The 23,911-nt window shown below is 37.7% G+C and overlaps 1 protein-coding gene across 1 annotated transcript in view; it reads left to right on the forward strand.

Annotated features, from left to right (window-relative positions):
• Positions 1-20,803, forward strand: part of ano10.L (anoctamin 10 L homeolog) — a 132,355-nt gene extending 111,552 nt beyond the window's left edge. Inside the window, exon 14 of the mRNA XM_018267483.2 lies at positions 19,579-20,803. Within this exon, the coding sequence (XP_018122972.1) occupies positions 19,579-19,635 (57 nt within the window). The 3' untranslated portion in view covers positions 19,636-20,803. The remainder of the gene's footprint in view (positions 1-19,578) is intronic.
• Positions 20,804-23,911: the final 3,108 nt, after the last annotated feature.

A 23,911-nucleotide genomic window follows, 5' to 3' on the forward strand; every position in this document is an offset into this window, starting at 1 on the left:
GGTGCCATACGGCATACAATGACGTCTGATGACTTTCCCACTGTGTGCCTAATGGACAATTACAGTAATTAAGGTATTCTTTTCAGTGTTTATTTTTTTCATTTAAATGTGTACTACTGCTGCACTCTTTGGTAGGGTGGGGTGGGAATTATGTTTTACTCAAACAGCTTGCAACACCCAATACTCCCATCTGTATTTGTGGTATACTCCAGTGCGTAAAGTGGGATGATATGTTATATAGTACAGAACACTGGTGAATCTTGAAACATACTTAACGTATGCTGCTTATTGCAGTTTAATAACACACTACCTATGGTATAAATTATATAAATCCTTGATGGTGGCAAAACAATAATGGATTCATTTAATGCAGTTTTTGTAGAATTAAGATATTCTCCTTTTCATTTGAATGTCTTTTTAAAAATGTGCATTAAAAGATGGCAAACTTTTTGGAAATACATTATCACAATTCATGTGATATTAGAACTAACCACAAAAAAATTCACTTACTTTTTTAAGGAATTTTTTGAATTGTATTTATCAAATGGTGATTACTGAACTCTAACTTTCCGTAAAATTTAATAGAGAGTGCTTTTTTTTTTTTTTTTTTGAGTGCTCTAAACCGTTTTTTGCACAAAATAATTATTGAAACTCCAGAGAAAAGACGCCAGCGTTTTTTGGGACTTAGAAAAAATTTCAGCTTGAAGCAAGCCCTATCTACTCTATTCGCCTGGGCTCAGTTGGCAAAGGCAAGTCTGGCGCAAGAGTTAACGTTCATGAAAATCCGCAAGTTAGTGAATTAGCGTAGATACGTCCCTTTGCCATAGCGCAACTTCGCCTGGCCTAAGAGTGCGAAGTAGCGCTAGAGTAAGTCCACTTCGCTAGCGAATTTACGCCAGCGCCCGTTAGTAAATTGGCGAAGTAACAAAATTACGTCACGCTGGTGAATTTGCGCTAGCGTTAGCCACTTCGCGCTTTAGTAAATTTGCCCCATAGACTTAGTTATAATAAAATAACTCACATTTTTTTTTTTTGCTTTTTTGTGTAATACTAAAAACAGTACCCTGTACTTGATCCCAACTAAGTTAAAATACATCCTTATTGTAGGCGAAAAAAGCTTATTGGGTTTATATAAATATCAAAATGATTTTAAATATGGAGATCCAAATTACAAAAATATCCCTTATACAGAAAACCCCAGATCCCAAGCATTCTGGATAACAGTCCCATACCTGTAAAGCCTGCTGGTTTGTACCTATTGTCATATAACAAGGCAGGGAGACATGAAACTACAGATAATTGATGGTCCTATATGCTGTTGGACTCCAGTCACAAGGTGTACCTTAGCCAATTTTCTATGCATTCATGCCTGTTCGTTGTCAGATACAGGTGGAATATTTGACTGTAAAACCTGGAATAAGGATTTTAGCTAGGGATGCACTGAATCCAGGATTTGGTTGAGGATTTGGCCAGGATTCAGCCTTTTTCAGATGGATTTGGATGCATCCTCATGCTGGCAAACTGAAACCAAATCCTAATTTGCATATGCATATTAGTTGTGGGAAGGGAAATCACGCAACTTTTTGTCACAAAATAAGGACGTGAAAATGTGTTTTTCTACCTTTTCCCTTCCCATCCCTTATTTCCATATTCAAATTAGGATTTGGATCCCATTCAGTATTCAACCGAATCTTTCATGAAATAGTGCATTCGGTGCATCCCTAATTTTAGCACACAACATAGAAGATGGTAACAGCAGCCGCTAAATGTACTTGAAAAGTAGCTGTGCCATTATGTAACACTGATCCATGCACAGATGGAATGGAATGTAGGAATGAATGATGGGTGAGTGAGAATTTGCTAATGTGCAGGTTTTCAGTGCCACTATACCATACAAATAGTATTCTCCTGACAACCTGACAGTTAAAGGTCATCTTGCCTGAAGCATAGAAACCACGCATTGAGAGTATTTAGCAGAAATGCCAAAAGTGAGCTTTTAGTATTTACTTACACATTGTATTCAATGTGTTTTCTGTAATGAAAGCTACAGAGAATATTGAAAGGAATATGCTACTTTTAGTAAGTATTGCTAGTGTACAGTCTTAAAATATGGAAACAGGTGGCAGAACATTTAATCTATAGCTGAAGCTCTAGGAGATTGCCTCCTTGGGACTCTCTGGAAACAAACCAACAGCTGTTTGTGTGAGACACAAAGTGATCCATGGCACTCTGCCCATGCTGCTTTATACCTTGTGCAGTGCTCAGGGGGAGGCAAATTTAAGTTCAGGCAAAGTATTGGACAAATGGCTAATTCTTTGCTCTCAAACAGTACTTAGCAGCTTGATCATAGTAAAGCCCTATACAAGAAAGGGGCATCCGTATGGTATCTATGCTGAGCTAAACAACAGGTGAAGTGAGGCAGGTTACAGGCAGGCTGGGCATCGTTGTGGTAATGTATATTTTGTTACCTATCCCTGCCACTATCACAAACCCGGGAAGAATTAGTTTACTTGCTAATAATAAATTAATCACTGCCTGACATGTGGGTTGATGTTTGTGGGGTGCTCTCATATTTATTGCAGTGCCACTGTCACAGCTATCATTACTTCATGGCAATTCTTACCAACAGCCCTGTATTTTATTATTTGGTGCTAATATGCAATTTTAAGAGGATCATCAAAGGATGAGCCAATAAGAACAGTTTTTTTTCATGAAAAACTACCAGCCCATATGGAGACTTTCATCTCTTTTCTTCTTGTTTTCCTTGTATGTAGATAAAGGAATGTTGTTCCAGTGCTTGTTTGTTGAGTTTTATAAAAGCAATATAAGCTTCCATTACTGTGTTCTACTGGGCTTTATAAAGTACATATCATTCACCGTCTCTACAGATAATGTGTGAGGGACAGAAATGAAATAAATGGATTGAATAGTAAAATGGCCTATAGAATGTAGCCATGGAATGTGATAACAGGACAGTTCCTTTAAGCAAACCGTAAATTGTATAAAAAGAAGAAAGTGTTAGGGTTAAATGTCTAAAGGTCATGTAACATTTAAACTGATGTATCTTTTCAGATCAAATTACATGTGATTTAGATTAAAATGGGACAAATGCAGAGTTCCACTTGTATTGCAAAAAAAAGTGAAATTCAATAAAGCTGAACATGACACCTTATCCAGACCATGTTAAGCTTTATTGAATACATTTTCACTTTTTGTGCAATACAAGTGGCACTACACATAATTTGTCTATATTAGACAGGTTGGAAGGGTCCAGGATCTCCACTTGTGCTCCTGTTGTTATGAGGACATTTCGGCCACATTCCAGATAACTCAAACACGGTTCTGCTCTTCTAGAAACCCAAATCTGCCTGAGAAACCCCACCCACTTCCAGTAACACACATCCACATTTGGGTCTGTCCTATACAAATATGCACTTTTAGGAGGTACTGTATGGGGACTCAGCTTGCTGTGGACTCATGGGGAACAAGAGTTGGTTCTGAGCCATCAGATTACTAAGAAATGATTATTATATTCAGTAAAGTGAAGTGATAAACTGCAAGATTCTCATAAAGAGCCTATGATTAGTACAACGTAGTAGGATGGTTTTTTTAACTTTTTATTACATAGACCCTTTGACCTACTGGTGCCCATCCACCAGTTCTTTAGCTCCGGCTGAACTGTGCTTTGCGATATATATTTAGGTATTGAGAAATGGTGGGAATTAACATCCTACAACAGCTGAAGAACCTTAAAACTCTCTGGCTTTAATTATATTTTCTGGGTGCCTTGATCTTAAGTGGCTGACATGCCAAAGGTAGCGCATACACTTGTATGTAATTACAGAATATGAATTACAGAATAAAACGTACATTGCATTAACTGGCTTTCGTGCTACAGCTCAGAAGTTGGTTCGATGGGAGGAAATCCTCCTCTTCCTCTCTAGTTACATTCTCAGCTTCCTAACACGAGAAAGCCAGGGAATAACCCCTTAGAGATCACATAACAGCCAGAGCATAGTAAGGAATATATAAATATCATGGAGATCTATTTAACTCATTATTAGTCTGTTCTTTAATCAGATATTGTTTACCTAATGGTATGTGTTTAAACATTGTATGTTACTGTTTATGCATAATTCACAGATACAGGTGTATAACGCTGCTTTGCAGGGAGGCACAGACAGGCAACATACATGAACCCAACTTCATGCATGGCATAAAAGTAACCTAGTGCCCAGCTCCATAGATTCCCTATGGTTCCAAGATTCTCTTTGATCTATACAGCACCACAAATGAACTGGCAGCACAGCAAAATATAAGCAGAATTAAAAGGGTTAATGTCCCACTGATCTATTTCATAATGTTATATGAACAAAGACATCCCCAATTAATAAAAGTGCTAGCTGTAACTTTTCCCTGGAACTTATGGTGGTCCCCTGGTCAGAACTATAAATTGGCACATACATACTTATGAAGCTGTAGTTAATGCAGGACTCATAGGACCATGCACGCAGCCTTCAACTACCATCATTCATTTCATATAGCAGCCTGGCGATCTGTGCTTCTGCTTCATGGGATAATGTTAGCTGTTCTTTCAACTCAATATATTCTATTTTAGTCAGAGACCTTTTTAGTGTCTGGCTGGGGAAGAGATGCAGCAACTGATACATAAAATGAGAGAGAAATAGGCTGACAACTAGGACAGGGAAGTAGGGTAACTGCTGAATAGGTAAAGGAAACTTTTATAGAGATCATATTCTCCAGAAAGCTCTGAATTACAGAAAGGCAGACTTCCATAGACTCCATTTTATCCAAATAATCCAAATGTTTAAAAATAACCAAACTAAGATATAATTAATTCTTATTGTAAACAAAACAAGTCTGTTGGTTTGTTTACAGTATTTTCTAGTAGACTTAAGGTATGAAGATCCAAGTTAAGTAACGATCAGTTATCCAGAAAACCCCAGGCCCCGAGCATTCTGGATAACAGGTTTCATACCTGTAATGTCGTTTGGGAGTAAAGGTTGAAGGACCAGGTATACTTTCACAGTGCTTTCTACTGTTAAAGGAGAACTGAAATGCCATATTTCATATACTGAATTTCCCAGCCTTAAAGGGAAACTCCGGCTTCCAAACCAAAATTTGATAAAGAGGCCCACATAACACAGAAACCCCTAATATTCCCAAGCCTGAGAAGTCTTACAATTTGTAACATCGGTGTTTTAGTCCCTCCTTCCCTGCCAGGATTTCAAATGATGCAGAAAAAGAAGAACTGTTAATCAGCTGGATTTCAGCATAGAAAATGGCATTTGTTCATACTTTTTGAAGAAACAGGTAAATGTGATGTTTTATTAGAAATTACAAGATTATTTCAGTGGCCAATGGCACACCAGTTGATTAATCACCAGCTATAAATCTCTACTTCTACAGGCGACTAATCCCCTTTAAAAGTTTTCCCATAGGCAAGAATGTGAATCGCTAGTGGTAAAACCAATGTGTTTCGCTTCAGTCACCCAAAATCGCTCGAAGTTGCCTCAAGAGGAAACTTCAAGCAATTTTGTGGGACTGAAGCGACACATTTATTGATTTATTATTTATTGCTGGTGTGCCATTGCCCTGAAAAGAACGTATGCCAGGAAATCTGTGGCTGATCTTCAATGCACACTTTTAATATTTACATTTAAGAGATAACAGCTTTTCCCTGTTTGTTCTTTGCAATCCCATATGTTTGATTTACCACTAGGGTACACTAAAAGCATTTGTGTGCTAAACATCGTTCCACAGCATCGTCTTACATTAAATTATAAATAATAGAGATGCTCTGAACAGGTGCCTGCTCTTGGCCGGCAATCGTCATGTCGTGTAGCAAATAATTCTACAGGTACTTATAAATAAATAAATATTCAGTATATCCATTTAGTTGTTGAGGTTTCAAATGAAAACTCATATATCTTATTACCTTTAAGAGAAACATCAGCAAAGAGGTAAATATTCTCCTTAAAAATCCATTCTGCATGGAGTACCTTAGCCCAAGCTGACTATTGTGTGTGTCTTCATGGCTAAAGGTGGCAATAGGAGTAACAATTACCATCTTTCTTGGAAAAGATCTTTCCAAGAAAGATCGTTTGTTTCAATACACACGTGTAGAGCTGAATCTTCAGATATACAGGTAGAAACAATAGAATTCTACCTGTATCTGACGATTCAGCAATAACAATGGACAATGTTTGGGTGCTTTCAAAGGCACCTGATCCAGCCTGATTGACGAGCCGACCGATATCCAAGTCTTCTGCCGATATCGCTCGGCTCTTTTCCCACCACGCACGCACTGAATATCGTATGAAAATTTGTTTCGTACGATATTATCTGTGCATCTATGGCCACCTTTAGAGTTAATTGTACCAATTTTATAGTGGCATGAATCCGCTGGAAAGTTTCAATTGTTTGTTCTGCGATGTCTTGTTATGCATTTCACCATATGGCTTCTCATGTGTTCATTTATTTCCCTGCCCAATTTGCACAATGATAATCCAGCTTGAAATAACATGTCTGATTGTGGTATTATATTATACGGCTATTATCTTTGAGGATGACACTAGATTTACAGTAGATTTGTTGTTTGTACCCCAAGCCAAACAAGAGGACAGCATAGATGTCTGGCTGGCTTTTTATAGATTTTGCAATTTAGGGGGAATGTAATATTGGTCGGTAGTGCAAAAATCGCAATGTCAATAAATGTTTGCAACATGAAAAATTTTGCCTTTGCGAACACACAACAGTAGGATAGCGATTGCAAATGTTCTAGTTTGCACCAGTGCTTAGTGTATGTAATAAATCATCTTAATGAAAATATTAATGATACATTTGCTACAAAAGTTTACGCCGCAGGCGTTACAGTAAAAAAGAAAGCTACCAAGGCAGTTTATTGCCAATAGATTAGCCACAACAGTGCAAGCTAGAATGCCATTTTTATTCTTTAGAATGCTTTTCCATACCTGAGTAAACGGCTCTAGCCACTATCTCTGTTTGTTTAGGATAGCAGCTGCCGTATTAGCTTGCTGTGACATCACTTCCTGCCTGAGTCTCTCCCTGTTCACTCATAACTCTTGAGTTCAGATTACAGCAGGGAGGGGGGAGAGGAGCAAACTGAGCATGCTCAAGCCCTATCCCTGGAGGTTTAATATGAAAATAACAGCAGCTTGCATTGTTAGTTTATTCAAATCCATCTCTTTACAAGTTGTTAAAACTGGAGTTGCATGTGGCCAACTGTGATTTGGAATATAGTTAGTCTTTTATGTGTGTTTCTCTTATCAAATGGAACATAGTTACCCAAAGCAAAAGTGGGTTAGAGCAACACATTATGTGCTTAATGTACACTAAGAAGTGCATTATAATGTATTTTTCTGTGGTTTTGCTTATAGTCTGTGCAGAGAGAAAATATAAACCAGTGCCTGTAGTAAAAGAGAACTTTCCAAGTTAAAAGCACAATCCGGCAAGTTAAGAGTAATGGAAGGGCTAAAATATGTAAAAATGTTGAATTGTGGTTTAAGTCAAATCTGATTCACATTAAGTTTCAAAATTCTGCTTACAGTAATGGAAAGTTGCTGATTATTTCCTTACTGAATGACACTGTGCCAGATTAACTGTGACGACTGTTATGTATAAAGTCACAGATTTGCAGTAGCAATGTCATTAGCACCTTTTATTAAAGGAGTTAACTTTTTATTATGTTATAGAATGGCTTCTTCTAAGCAACTTTTCAATTGGTCTTCATTATTTATTTATTTTTTATAGTTTTTGAATTATTTGCAGATATTTAATTATTTCCAGATGGAAGCTGACACTGACCCTATTTAAAAACAAATGCTCTATAAGGCTACGATTTGTAGTTATTGCTTCTTTTTAATACTCCTCTTTCTATTCAGGCCCTCTCCTATTCATATTCCAGTGGATTGTTCATATCAATGCATGGTTGCTAGGGTAATTTGGAGTAGCAATCGGATTGCTGAAATTTCAAGATGGAGAGTTGCTGAATAAAAAGCTAAATAATTCAAAAGGCACAATTATAAAAAATGAAAACCATTTGCAAATTGTCTCAGAATATCATTCTCATCATACTAAAAATTAAGTTAAAGGTGAACAAACCCTTTAATGTAGTGCTGACATATTCTGCAGGGTTTCTACTGAGATTATACGTCATTCATATCATATCTACACACTATGGACCAGTTAACCTCTCTGTGGGGCTCATTTATCAATACTGGGCAAATTTGCCCATGGGCAGTTACATATACAGTAGCATCCAATCAGTGATTAGCTTTTTGAAGGCAGCTGCAAGTAGGACAATGAATGCAGCAATCTGCTGCATTCATTGTTGTTGATGGGTTACTGCCCATGGGCAAATTTGCCCAGTGTTGATAAATGACCCCCAGTATGTTTTTGGAGTGTGGAAGAAATCCACACAAACTTTCTTGTGTTTATTAGCCAAAATTATTCAGGGACTTGTGACTTTTTGTGGAGATTCTACTCTCACTTTAAAGGGTTAGTAACACTAGGATATTAAAATACCCAAAAAGGATTTTTATATACAGGTATCGAACCTGTTATCCAGAATGCTTGCGACCTGGGGTATTCCGTATAACGAATCTTTCAGTAATTTGGATCTTCATACCTTAAGGGCAGAGACACACGCTGCTATTTCAGGAGATCGGTCGCCCATCAACAAATCACTTCTTCTTCGGGCGACTAATCTCCTCGAACTGCCTTCCTGCAGTGATCTCTAAGGGACAGATTTATTTAACTTTGCACTGGGCAATCAGGGTGAACTTTTAGCACAGTTTACATTTTATCACAGTTGGCAACACTTTCATTGGGAACATTTTACTGCTGATCAGGAAAATGTTAGTATGAACTGGCACCTTTTTAGAGCTTTTTTTAAATGTGGCAATTCATTGGGTACTATTCAACTATTTCAGCTGTGAAATTCTTTTCTTTTACATGTGATTTTAGAATTCCACTGCAGTTTTGAATTACTACACCTTTCTAGTTCATTAGTTCCCTATAGCATGAAAGTCCAGTCAAATGAAAAATCCCCAGGGGGGCCTTCAATAACCACAGCACCTGAATTCATATTAGAAGCAGTACTGCTACTAGTCAAGCTAGAAGAGTCTAGGGGGCAAATTTACTAACGCTGGCGACAATTTGCCAGCGTGACTCATTTCTAAACTTCGCCAATTAACTAACTAACGATCGCTGGCGTAACTTCGCTATCGAAGGAGATAGACTCTAGTGGTGCTTCGCTCCCTAACGACAGACGAATTTGCTCTCTGGCGAATGGACGTAACTATGCAAATTCACTAAGATGCGGATTTTACTGAACGTTACCTCTTGCGCCAAACTTGCCTTCACCAGCTCAGACCAGGCGAAGTGCAATAGAGTAGATAGGACAAAACATGCTAGCGTCTTTTCCCTTTTTTCAGGGTGATAGGCTGCAAAAGAGGGGTTAACCGGCTTCCCTCCTACATTTCCTAACATGGCACATAAACTGGGCTCATGTGTAGGGCAATATAACAACTCTATTTTCTTTTATTAAGGTTTCCCGGTCTTGTGTAGTGTAATGTATTTGCTGCAACATATACGTCCATTCAACTTTAACTTCCCGCCGTATGCAAAAAAGGCAACGCTAGCACAACTTTGCTTTGCTTGGCGCAGTAACGCTAGCGCAACTTCGCCAGCGTTCAGCACCCTGGACGTGACTTCGGATTTTAGTGATTTAGCGTTGTCCTGGCAAATCTGCGCCTGGTGAAGTGTTGTGAGCGAAGCCGTCGCTGGCGAATTTTCGGGGGTTAGTAAATTTGCCCCTAGGAGTCTGTTCTCTGAAATTCTAAGTTATGATCAAAAAAAGATTCCAAAGGGATTAATGGGAATATGGGCACACAAACGTCTTTGTGTAGAAATGTCTCCAAGCTTTGTGTACTGCAGCTGTCATTCCAAAATGGCTTTAGGCACCTGGGAGTTAAGAGCCAACTGTGTTAGTGATACTGGGCTGGTACTGTTTTATTTGTAACGTAATCTATGGAAGGATTGTGATGCTCTGAAGTCCAGTGTGGTGGAAGGGAATCCATCAGTTCACTCTTCTGTTTCAGGTACAGCTGGGCAGGGGCAAGCAGGACTGCTCCCAACTTGTGGCAAGGAACAGAAATTCACATTTTAAACCAGAAATTTGTGCAATTGCACTCTCTGGACTAACAGTGGCCACCCCATCCCAAACGCATAGGGTGAAGAATCACTTTTGTATATAGAAAAATTAGTATGCGGACTTTCCTTGTAATATTGGCACATTTGTCTAATTTTTATGGGAATGTGTCAATACTGTATCACTTTGAAATCATTTTATAAACTTTGAAAGTAATAACTAAAGGTGGCCATACACGGAGAGATCCGCTCGTTTGGCGATGTCGCCAAACGAGCGGATCTCTCTCCGATATGCCCACCTTTAGGTGGTGCCCACCTTGAGGTGGTCAATATCAGGCCCAACGATCGGATCCTAACGAATGGGAACGGGTGGTCGGATCGCGGGACCGCATCAATGAACAGATGCAGCCACGATCCGACGGGATTTTTAGTTCAGACTCGGTCTGTCGGCAGCTTTTATCGGTCCGTGTATGGCCACCTTAAGAAAAGTGGTGCTTGCGAAAAAATCCGCTCCTCCTGGAAAGTGTTTTTATTCCAGTCATATTGGATATCCTTAACGAGGCCTTAGCTTCAAATACAATTAGGTGCAGACTGCAGCCTTAGGATTTTTTAAAATATGGCCCCAGCACAAAATCCTGAGTCAAAAGATAACATTAGGCTTTGGTTCTTAAGTCTCCACATTTTGAACACTTAGAAGAGGATTGCCATTTGTTCACCAATGTTTGTTGGAGACCTGCAGCTATATTATTAATCCTGCCTGTATTGGGTAAAAGAAATGTAGGGCAAGTATAAAGTTGTTATAATGCCCTACACATGAGACCAGTGTATAGTTTATGTGCCATATGTTAGGAAATGTAGGGGGAAACCTGTGTACCCAAAAAAAAAATTAAGGTTTTTTGCAGGCTATCACTCAGAAAAAAGGAAAAGATGCCAGTGTTTTTTGGGACTTAGAAAATTTTTCAACAAAAAATTGAGGATCTCCTATGCACTCCATTGCACTTCGCCTGGTCTGAGGTGGCGAATGAGGTAACATTCAGTAAAATCTGCATCTTTGTGAATTTGTGGAGTTATGTATTACTAAAATGAGTATCCCTTTAAATTTCTGTTCTATTTCATGAGAGAGAGGAGTGAGCACAGTAAGCACATTTCAGTAACTGTCGGGAGCAGCATATACTGCCTGTCTTGTATGCACAATGTGCAGGTTTAGCTGATTTAATGTTTTTAAGGCTCCCTTAATCTTGTCAGCTCAGATTTATCAGATGCATTCAATGACACAGCCTGAGCACACAGGCATTGATTTGCTGCCCTCAATAAAAACTCTAGCTGGGCTTCCAATAATGTTAATTAGCAATGCTGGGCTGTGTCAGAAAATGTAGTTGATCAAATGTGATTTTGGTAGATCAGATTGTGGTCTTTGGCTATTTGTTTTATAATATGAATGCGTTCCTTTCTGTTTAGATCAACAATATGATTTACTTTTTAATGTATCCTGGTACAGTTTGATTTGTCTCCTTAGGTTCTGAAGCTGTTTTTTCCCCCGTTTATATTGCTCTTCATTAGTTAAAACTGGTCATGTGACATGAGAGTCCTCAAAGGAAGGGCCTGTGCACATGCACAATGAGCCTGGGGTTTTCTGGATAACGGATCTTTCCAGAATTTGGATCTTCATACCTTAAAGGAGAACTAAACTCCCCATTGTGATAAGTCCCCATTGAAATCAAAATCTCTTCCCTGTTCTGGAGCTTCTTAAGACAATGACTGTTACTTTTAGTTTGGCTTTTCTGGCCATTTCTATATTTTTTTACATATATAGATATATAGATAGATAGATTTTTTTATTCCTTAGAATAAAAAATAGTCTTGTCTTGTAACACTCTTATGAAAATATGGCATTGCTATTTATTTTAAATGTCCTTTTTAAAACCAGCAGTTTCCTATGTAAGTAATCACTTGTCACTGTATCTGTTAGTACAATGCGTCTGATGTACAGGAAACATCTACGAATTTAGGAAGGAGATTCTGGAACAAGTTTCCCATAGAGGCCCAAGACATCACAATGAACACAGGCTCAGGAAATTCCTGCCTGGGAATAAGTACAATTAATGGTAACCTAGACGGCCACTTAGCACGTCACTGTTTCTATTTCTGCAAGCAGGTGCTTCCATCTACATATCTCGTGTCCAGCCTTTCTGTGCATTTTCATTTTTTGCTTGAGCTAAAATTATACTTCAGAGAGGCACTAAAAGAAAATAAAGAAAGGGAAATAAATGTGGTTTCTGCTTTGAAACTGTGTGTTCTTTACTCAGACTATTTCTGACTGCTGCTGCAATTTGTAACTTCCTGTACCCTTTCTATAAATGGAATTTTTATATCCCAGTAAACACTCTACCTGGTAGTGGTCCCTTGTGTCTGAATAAGAATTTTTCTTTTTGAATGGAATTTAATTCCCACGCAGAACAAAAGTACAGTGGCTCCAAGGAATATGTGGCATAGCTGTTTTCATGAAAAAACTTTTCGAATGGTCTCTTTCCCGTAGTCAGGGATTAATGGCTAATCTTTCCCCACGATTATTGTAAAATGCGCTCTGTGTTTGAGAGTATCGAGGTGGAGAGAGGGATTTCTATACTGGGGCTCGATGGGACCCCATTCACCTTAGTTAAAGGAACAGTTCAGGGTAAAATAAAAACTGGGTAAATAGGCTGTGAGAAATAAAAAATGTTTCTAATATAAATAGAGAAAAATTTAAGTTATAAAGGCTGGAGTGACTGGATGTCTAACAGAACTGAACCCAACTTCCTGTTTTTCAGCTCTCCAACTCTTGAGTTAGTCTGCGACTTTAAAGAGATACTGACACCAGGAATTAAACTCTTTTTTTACATCTATCAAAATATTGCCTTTAAAAGCTGCTTATAATTTTGCCATAAAGTATTTGCACAATGCTTTTACATTACCTGTCTGATGCCCCATGATTCTGTATGAGGGGGCTGCCATATTTGTGCAGCAGGAGTCTGTTAGCATTAGAAACTCTAACTGACAGGCTGAGATGGGACAGTAAGGCTGGCAAAACAGTCAGTTTTAGGAACTTCAACTAACAATAACTTAGATAACCAAACCTTCCAGCAAAAAAACAATCAACATGACATATAGGTATCTTTTAATGTACATTCATATTTTTAAAAGTATTTTTTTAGTGTGAGTATCACTTTAAGGGGGGGCACATGGGACATAACTGTTCAGTGACTTTGCAATTGATCCTTCGTATGCAGGTCAGATTCAAAAGCAAACATTTATGACTCATATGGCCTCCCCTCAAGTCACTGATTGGTTACTGCCTGGTAACCAATCAGTGGAAACCAAGAGAGCTGCATAGCAGGAAGTAGTGTTCTGGCCATAATGTTAGACAGCCATTATAGCTTAAATTTTTGTCTAACTCTAACTATATTTAATTTTTTTTTATTATCTATTTACCCAGTTTTTATTTTTATCCTGAACAATTCCTTTCAGAGTGGTCCAATATTAATTTAATGGGATCAGTATCAGAGTCGGACACTATAAGGTCTCGATTAAGGCATTTATAGAATTATAGTGAAAAGCTGACTGCATGACTGTTTTTTTGTTTTATAGTATATGGGCGGGTTGCTTTGTTCAAATTAATGTTGTGCAAATGTTCTTTGACACGTCCTTTTAAAAGAAGTGAATTTAACCAGCATAGATGGGGGTCAGATGCAAAACCTTGAGTCTTCGGTTTGGGGAGCAGATAACCAAACGTTTTGACCAGGCTTGTAAAAAAGAACTTGCAAAAAGTTTATTTTATTGATCAAGTCATGAGATTGTAAGCTCTTTTGACAAGGGTCCTTAATCCTATTTTTAGCCTGTAACACATAAGGATTCCCTGTTTATTATAAATCAATCTAAAGTGTTGCATAATTAGCTGGCACTATTTTAATAAATGATGATGAGCAAAAAGTTCATATCAAGCTCTCCTAAGACGTACCCTAAGATGTTGCCACTTTTTCCCATCCCCCTTTCCAGGCCGGGAGCTGAAATCACATGGGGATTGGCTGTGATGTTGGAGGGGTGGGGCAATGACGCAGAGGAGCTGGGTGATGACTCTATGGGGTGTGTCGTGACATTGCACTCAGTCATTAATCAAGATACAGATGAAATAGTGCCATGAAACCTGCTTAACCAATCTACCTGGAAGACCCATAGTCCAGATACGAACCTCTAAGATATTTTATGTTCCTGAACATGTGGTACAGTGGATTATTAATACTATACATGTAAAAACTTGTATGGCTTAACTGACTGCCTAATACTGAACTGTGGGGTTCATTGGAAAATAACAATTAAAACATCCCACCTCTGCATAGCAGACTTTGGGGTGACCAAAATGTGATTCTGTCAGTCAATTGATAGTAACAGATGAATGCAGAGAAAACAGATTTTTTTTTTTAAGCATAATTTTGAAATCTGACATGGTGCTAGAAATGTTGATAGTGTCCCATATGCCCCCAGTCATGTGCGCTGCAAGTTGGAATAATATCATCCCCCAGCTCCATTTGCCCCTCCTGCCTATCATCAGAAAAATAGGAGGGTAACAAGGTAGCAGCTCCCTGGTAGATATAAGAACAGCACTCAATAGTAAAAATCTATGTCCTACTGAGATACCTTCAGTTACATTGAGTAGGAGAAACAATAGTCTGAAAGCAATTCCATCATGAGAGTGCTGGCTCTTTCTGAAAGCATATGACCTGCAAAATGACCAGCGATGGCTGCCTACACACCAATGTTATAACTAAAAAGTGTATTTTTGTTGGTCTAGGAATAAAATTTTATATGGAAGAGTTAATTATTTGCAGTGTAAGCATTGTAATTTAGAAACTACACCATAAAAACATGATAGAATCACTTTAAGACTTAAATGCTGTCAGTGCTGGGAGAATTGATGGATATTGGGGAAGTATTAAAGGGCATGTAAAGGCAAAAAACTAAAATCCCCTTTTTACTTTCTTTAATGAAAAAGAAACCTATCTCCAATATACTTTAATTAAAAAAAATGTGTACAGTTTTTATAAGAAACCTTGACTGTATGCAGTGAAATTCTCCCTTCATTTACTGCTCTGTATAGGAATTGTCAGACAGTCCCTAAATGCTCTCAGGGAAACAGTCATACTTTTTTTGCCTTTACATCCCCTTTACTCAGTAACGTAACTAGAGGGGGGCCCCCTCCCTACGGCCGAAACTCTGTCAAAGTCAGTGGCGCGCGAGCTGGCGGGGGGCCCTGGCCCTATCGCACCCCCTGCTCCCCCGGTAGTTACGCCACTGCCTTTACTGTATCCAACTCCAGCTGCAGGGACAAATATCAAGATTTAAACAGATAAACTGGGATTCTATTTGGAGGATTATTTTGACACTGGTTCTGCAGAGTTGGAGAAAGTATGTATACAAAACAATACAAAACTATAAAATCCACATTAGATTTACATGACAACACAGGACCCAGTTCAGTCTTGCTCTATCGGCTTCTGGCAGATATTATTTGACTTGTGTTGCTTTGATAATTTATGATGATCCCTAAGCTTAACCTCCCAACTGAAGCCCATACCACACTGAGCATGTGCATAGTCTTGGTCTTGCAAAGATTTTTAACAAAGTTACAAGATGGTGACTCCCTGTGGCCAACTTTGACAGCATAAATCATTTGTTTGATTAGGCTACTTGTGCAGTAAGTTCATGTTTATGTTTAGTATACAAAATACAGCATTTCTAGCCTTATTCTATTTTAGACTTTACATCCCCTTTAAGTGTATTAAGTATAAAACTTTATGTTACAGAATAAAACATCTGCACTGTCCAGTCATGGTTATTGCAGTTAAAAGTTACAATGTTGAAGTTAAGCAGCTTCTCCATTCTTTTGTAATAAAGAGGTTCCTTATGCTGACTTAGAGCTTTCCCGTGCCCTAAGGATGGAAGGTAACCCAGTTATTTATTGATAGTGTGAGGAAATGGCTGTATTATACATTACTGTCTACTTTAAATCAGCTGGTTATGGCAGTTTGCTGAAGGAACATGATGGAAAAATCAATGTGCAGGTGAAATATTTTCTCTTGTTTTGTCTGTTGTATTGGGTCTAGCCATGAGGAATGCTAAGCAAAGCAGCAACAAATACCATAAAACATATATTTAGTGCTCATTTCCCTGTACAAAGCACAGGGTTGATTTATATGTTCCAACATATTCCGCAGAGCTGTACAATAAATGGACATATAAATATATTGAACGGATAACTGTACATACAAATAAAATAGCCTAGTACCGATATAAGGGGTAAAGGGGGCCCAAGATGAAAACCATCACTTATATCTTATGGACAGTTTGCTTCTCCTCCTGGCTCATCTGTCTATTGTAAAGCTGTTTTTGGGGACAAAAAAAACACACTTGCCACATTTCATCTTGTATTTCCAATTCTGAGCTTGTTAGCATACATTATATAGGCACAAAACGCTTGTACAATTAAATGGGTGCTCCACCTTTTAGTTAACGATTAGTAAGTTATATGCTAATTCTACTATTATTATTTTTTTATATTTATTTTTTATAGTCCTTGAATTATTTGCCTTGTTGTGTTTCAAATGGGGATCATCAAACCCCCCATCTAAATGCTCTGTAAGGCTACAAATGTTTAATTATTGCTACTTTTTATTACTCATCTTTCTATTCGGGCCCTCTCCTATTCATATATATATATATATATATATATATATATATATATATATATATATATATATATATATATATATATATATTCTGTGAATATTTATTGTGTGATTTGTCTCCCCCGTGTATACTTTTATATATATATACATTTTTATGTACTTTTATGCATTGTACAGAGCTATGGATCCTTAACAGCACTTTACAAATAAAGTTATACATACTGTAGGGTAATTTGGACCCTAGCAACCAGATTGCTGAAATTGCAAACTGGAGAGTTGCTGAATAAAAAGCTAAATAACTCAAAAACCACAAATTATACAAAATAAAAACAAATTGTCTCAGAATATCACTCTCTACATCATATTCAGAGTTAATTTAAAGGTAAACAACCCCTTTAATGGTAATTACAGGAATGGTATCTGTTATCCAGAATGTTTGGGACCTAGGGTTTTCCAGATACAAACTTTAGCCATAACTTGGGGGTCTATTTACTAACAATCAAATTTTATTTTTTTCCACTAAGCTCTAAAAATTCATGTTTTTCTGTATTTTGGGAAATCTCAAATAATTTGAGTTTTGAATATTAAGTGTACAAAGCCCAAAAAGAATTGCCGGGTAACAGTTGTCAAGGTCCTATAGAAGTCAATAGGAGCTGCCCTGATCCGATTTTTAATCAATTCGGACTTTTAGAGGTTTTTAGATTTTTTTTTCCACTAGTAATTGTCTGAAAAACTCACTAACGTCCGAAAATTTGCCAGCGACGGCTTCACTCACATCGCAACACTTCGCCAGGAGTAGATTCGCCAGGACAACGCTAATTCACTAAAATCCGAAGTTGTGTCTAGGGCACCAAATGCTGGCGAAGTAGCGATAGCATTACTGCGGCAAGCGAAGCGAAGTTGCGCTAGCGTTGCCTAATTTGTATATGGCGGGAAGTTGAATGGACGTATACGTTGCAGCAAATACATTACATTACACAAACCCAGGGAAGTTGTTATATTGCCCTACACATGAGCCCACTGTATAGTTTATGTGCCATAAATTTACAATCTTTTGCAGCCGATCACCCTGAAATATGAAAAGTCACCAGCATTTTTTGGGACTTGGAAAAATTTTCAACTATTTTTTGAGGAAGTCCTACCTACTCTATTGCACTTCGCCTGGTCTGAGGTGGCGAAGGCAAGTCTGGCGCAAGAGGTAACGTCAGTAAAATCCACATTTTTGTGATTTTGCGTAGTTACATCCATTCGCCAGAGCGCAATTTCGCCTGGCATAAGGGAACGAATTACCGCTAGAGTCTATCTCCTTCTCTAGCGAAGTTACGCCAATTTTCGCTAACGTTAGTCACTTCGCCATTTATTAAATCTGCCCCATCATTTTTAGTGCATTGTTCATCTGATTTTTTTTTTATTTGTGATTTTTCAATTCAGATCTTTTGAGTTTAGACATTGTGTGTCCCCAGACCTTTTCTCCACTTCCGATATGTCAGTAGAGGAGTGTATTCAATAGAAAAGAAAGGTAGTTAAAAATGGCCTTTGGCTGTATCTTTGCATTATTGAAGCTGTTTTTTACATGCAACGCATTACTTTCTGTAAGACTTTTCATGGAAAATAGGAGCAACGGCTGTATTTTGATTTTCTTCTGTTTCTTTTTCTTTGTAAAACAAAATAAAAATATTTAAAAAAAAAAAAAAGAAATGGCCTTTGGCACCATACTAAAGGCAGCCTGTGCTCATTTCATCGTATATAAGCTGGTCGGTTGTTTATATTGTTTACATATAGGCTATCCTTTATAAATGCAATTATATTTATGAAATAAATTGACATATTGATTGTGTGTGTAAATCGTGTGGGAAACATGTCATTGTGTCTTAGTTTGCATAAATAAAATGGTTTGGGGCAGAGTTATAACTAACTTGGACCAGGAGATATAGGGACCCCAGTAACACTAGTTGATTAATAATAGAAGTTTTATTTAGGGGTCCTGAAAATGCTGTAGGTCCCCATATCTCCTAGTTATGCCATTTGTTTGTGGCCATTGCATTGACTAAAATATGAGAATATGGACACTAATTAAATCTTGCAGGTTTGTTTCTTTCATCGTTGCTTTTGAAAATATTTGTAATTTCATGTTTTTTCCCAAAAAATAATATCTGTAATGGAGAACATTTTCTGCAGATCTGGCTCCTTTAGAATTAAGGAACAAGAGATTTGACCTTTCTGTGTTTTGAAAGAAAATCCAGCTAAATATTTGCTTTCACCTTTGTTAGGCTGAGAGAAATCCAGTATATCCCCAGGTGATTCAGAGGTAGGGAATGAATAACTTGTGTCCGTGCTGACCACAACAAATACACCGCTCAGTGGTTAAATATCAACAAACTCACTGCACAGAATATAAATGGCTGTCCCGGAGCAAAGGCCAAATACACTGGGAAATAACAGTGAGTGACGCACAAACAGTTAGAAAGGTGGTTTTATCCAGCAGCTTCCTTTCTAGCTGGGAATATACATTTCAAATAACCGTAAAGGTATGAGATCTATTATACAGGAAACCCGTTATCCAAAAAATTCTGAAACACAGGAATGCCATTTTCCATTGAGTCGTATTTAAGCACAGTTTGTTCTGTTTCTTTTTCCTTATTTCTCTGTTTGTATTTATTTCCAGCAAATGAAGCTTTCTTCTGAGTCACTTACTGATGATGATGACGCCATGAATTCTTAAAAGAAGCGGTTGTACAATGGATTCGTTCTCTTCTCCAAAGAATGTACCCTCTATAAAAGCATGCGGAAAGTCGCCTTTGGCGGACCACTGCGCTTCTCAGGGTGGCAACTACTTGTCTTCATTTCTGTTCATCCCAAGTATTGTGTTTGCATTTTATATTCCGTTTATATGTTGTGTTGGAAACCCTATTTTTAATGCTCTGCATTTAGCTTTAAATATATGCTGCAAGTAACGTGGGACTCTTTGGTCCTGGTTCACCTCATTTAGCCTTATGACTGGACTTCTTAAAGCCATACAGTCACCATGTAATCATCCCACTTCATAACCCAACCTTATTTGCTTTCTTTTTAAAGTCTGTATTGTCTGTCAAAATGGAGGTTTAGTTTATGTAACCCCGACAAAGTGTCTTATTTACAATAACAAAGCAATTCAGGGGTATATTTATCATTAGAAACCAATCCATACATATTTATTTTCTGTTAAAAAAGAGCAAGCAATTATATTTCCTCAAATGAACTTGAATAAAACATACCAGCATTTGCCTGATGAAGAATTGTGATAGGCCACATTGATTTTTTTTGTTTCATACAGTCTTGGCCCGTCTTAACCCGTGATCCAATGTATAAAGGCAACACTTGCACGCTCACTTATTTTATTTATCACCCAGAACTACGTGCCGGCAGTATATTATGTCAAATTACAGCTATAGACAGTGCTCAGTGCTCTCATTATCATACTTTTATTTCTATAATTACCTTATAACAGTCTTGCTTTTAAACAGCTCTATAACTAGTGCTGCCATAGTACTAGGGTTGGTCTCCATAATTCCTTCAACAATTAGTAGAAATTAATATAAGGTGCACAGTTATTCATTTTAAGCCAATTACTGGGTCACAGAACTGAGCCCCAGTATTAATCTGGGATTCCTAAAACAAGAAACCCTGTCTTAGCTATATATCAGTATATAAATTGGGCTCACAAATGTCATTTTTTTCATCATCAACTCACCACTTTACTTATTGGTTTATTTCTTTTTTTTTTTTTTAACTGTATTATTAATCCATGTTTGCTAAAGTATAATTATCTAACACAAACCAATGTGAATAAGGGGGAAGCAATACAGATTTATTGTATCCGCATGTTAAATAAATGGCACACATCAACGAGATTCTGTGTGATATTTGAAATATAAAATATATTCCCAGTTAAAAGTGCATACATGTCTATCAGTATATTAGGGACATATCTAATCCCTCATTTTTTGGATTTGAATCCTTGTCTGAATAATAAATCCTGACTTCAGCGCATCCCTCTGTGGCTGGACAGGAAGGGGGGACACAAGCAGCACCCCAACATTGACTGCTAGAAAATAGACATTTTCGGATTGATATGATAAAAACATATTTAAACAAGCATCATTTGTTCACATATTTGGAGCCATATTTGGAAATCAACTGATTTCATATCAGCTGAACAGCTGAATATTGTTTTGGCCATTCCTGGGCTTTTCAAATACCACCAGTGTCAAACTGGGGGGGGGGGGGTTGTTGCCCGCAGGGGCTGCCACATCAGGGGCCCACACACATCTGCCCCGAGCCCCGGAACCCCCTGCAAATTCTAAGACTCCCCACACCAGCTGCAACCCTCCATCCACCCCCTCCCCCCGACAAGCACATACCTGCTTTTTGTCAACATTTTGAATTTTTAAAAACAATTTCCTTTTTCTTTGTAATATTAAAACAAAGATCCCAACTGAGATATAACTAATCCTTACTGGAAGCAAAACATTTCTATTGGGTTTATTTAATGTTTAAATTCATATCTAGGAGACTTAAGGTTCAAAGGTCCAAATTACGGAAAAATTCCTTATCCAGAAAGCCCCAAGTCCCAAACATTCTGGATAATAGATCTCATATCTGTATTTTCAGAACTGAGCACTCCAATAGTAAGATTCACTTTGTAGTCATACTGACTTTTTAGTCTCCTTAAAAGTTTTGGGCGACTCCTAAAATATCTGTATCGGCTTTAACATCTAGTGAACATGGATGTCTCATTTATCTCAAATAAATTCTTCTCCCCGGTTTGTATTGTGACATGCTCAGCCATTTCAAAAATGGCAGCCTGGTTGTGACATTCACATAATTGTACCACAGTGCCTTCCTGATTCTTTCAGCTTCACCATCAACAAAACAATATATAAATTTAACTTTCATTCTAACATGCAATTCATTTTTAAGATCAATGCTGTCTAAATAAAGACCCGACGGGTGTAACAGACTGTCCCTGGCTGCCATAATAGGCCCAGACGGCGATTATATATATTTTTTTATAAAACAACCTTGAACATTTCAGCTGTTATGCTATCTTAAAGAGGACACATAGGGTAAGTTATAACTTAATGTAAGCATTTTTCTATTTTTTTCCACTGGATTTCATGATATTAGCATGTCTTACAGTGCTTATACATGTTTGGGACCCTTTATCCAGAATGCTCGGGACCTGGATCTTTCTGTAATTTGGATCTCCATAGTCTATTTAAAAAATTCATTAAATCCAGTAGAATTGTTTTGCCTTAATAAGGATTAATGGGGTCTCTGCTGGAATTCAATGCAAGGTACGGTTTAATTATTACAGAGAAAAAGGAAATCATTTTTTAAAAATTTAGATTATTGGGATAAAATGGAGTCTATGGGAGATTACCTTTCTGTAATCAGAGCTTTCTAGATAATGGATCCCATACCTGTGCCATGAAATGTAACATAGTAACTTAGGTTGAAAAAAGACATGTCCATCATGTTCAACCTTTTAACTTTTTTTAACCTGTCTAACTGCCAGTTGAAAAATGTATCCTGAGCACCTGTTTTGCCTGGACAGTTATCAGGCAGAATGGCAAAAGCTATTATCCCCAAAACTGGAAGCGAATCTGATCATCTGTGCTCAGTGTTACAGTGAATAGATGCTTACTGCTGCAGAAAAGTATGTTTTTGCTGTTCTAATGGCCATTGCCTGGGTTAAGCAGTACACAATGCACAGGATACATTTATAATTAAAAAAATGAATGTCAATTGCAAAAGTGTTTATAAAAGCATTGCTTTATACTGTTTCCAATATAAGCCCTTTGAACAATAGTTGATCTTGTTTTTCATCTCGTGATTTCTTTCTCTTTCTTATGTGTATTATTTCATTCAGAGTGTAATAAGATTTCATACAACAATGCTTACAGTGGCATTAATAAAGTATATTGAGCCCCACAACAAAATCATTATAGAGCCCTGTAATATGTTGTATTCATTAACCTGTCAGGGCTCCCAAGCAGCTCTCAGGACTGCTCCCACTTTACCTGTGCAGTCTTATTATGTGATGAAATGCTTTCAATTGGGCTCACAAATACAGAGAGTTGCTTATGCAATATAAGACTTTTCTTATTGATGCCTTATGGGGGTGTCTAACATTGAACTCGTTATTTAACCTTTTATTCTCCTTTAACAGTTTTATGCTAAATGGGACTGCTCACCAGCTCTCTGTGAGGGTGGCTGTTCTTGTGTCATGTGGGTTAGTTAAATATATCAAAGACTTTATTATAATCAATAGCAGAACTATGCTTAAAAATGTGGGAAATCCATTAAAGGAAATTAGTTATTCTGAGGGAATTATTTATCGAACTGTGTACAATGGTGTAAAAATGGCTATATTTTGTGACATTATTTCATACCACGTGGGATTTATTATCTGTTTTGTTTGGGACCTTCCAGATTTTTCTCACGTAAGGGGTTCTTTAGAGCAGGGGTCCAACCACCCACTGCCACGAGCCCGTGCGCAAACGGATACCACGCTCAAATTTGCTGCCGACCCCTTCCCAGACCCCCACCGACCCCATCCCCCGGTCCTAAAAAGGTTGGGGACCCCTGCGTTAGAGCAATTTTCTTAAGGCTACTTAAAACATTTGAACATTAAAATGCCCAATAGGGTTGTTTTGACACAAATTTGGACGAGCTTTTGTTACATCAAGTAAAAGGTATTGCTTTATTATTACGCAAGAATCTCGATAACAATCTTCAGTCTTTCTTTAAATCCCACCCAGTAGGATGGGTTGTTTTCCTTTTCCAATACAACTTCAACTTGCTGCTCTAACGTAGTAATTATTTCCTGCATTTTTTTCTGACGCTCTATATCTCTCTTGTGCCTTTTACTCTCTCTTATCTCTAACTTCATTGCTTCCAATTTTTCTCTAATCTTCTTGACATCTACATCATCCTCAACTTTGCGCTTCTTCTTT

The sequence above is a fragment of the Xenopus laevis genome, chromosome 6L (assembly GCF_017654675.1).
Source record: "Xenopus laevis strain J_2021 chromosome 6L, Xenopus_laevis_v10.1, whole genome shotgun sequence".
NCBI classification, from domain to species: domain Eukaryota; kingdom Metazoa; phylum Chordata; class Amphibia; order Anura; family Pipidae; genus Xenopus; species Xenopus laevis.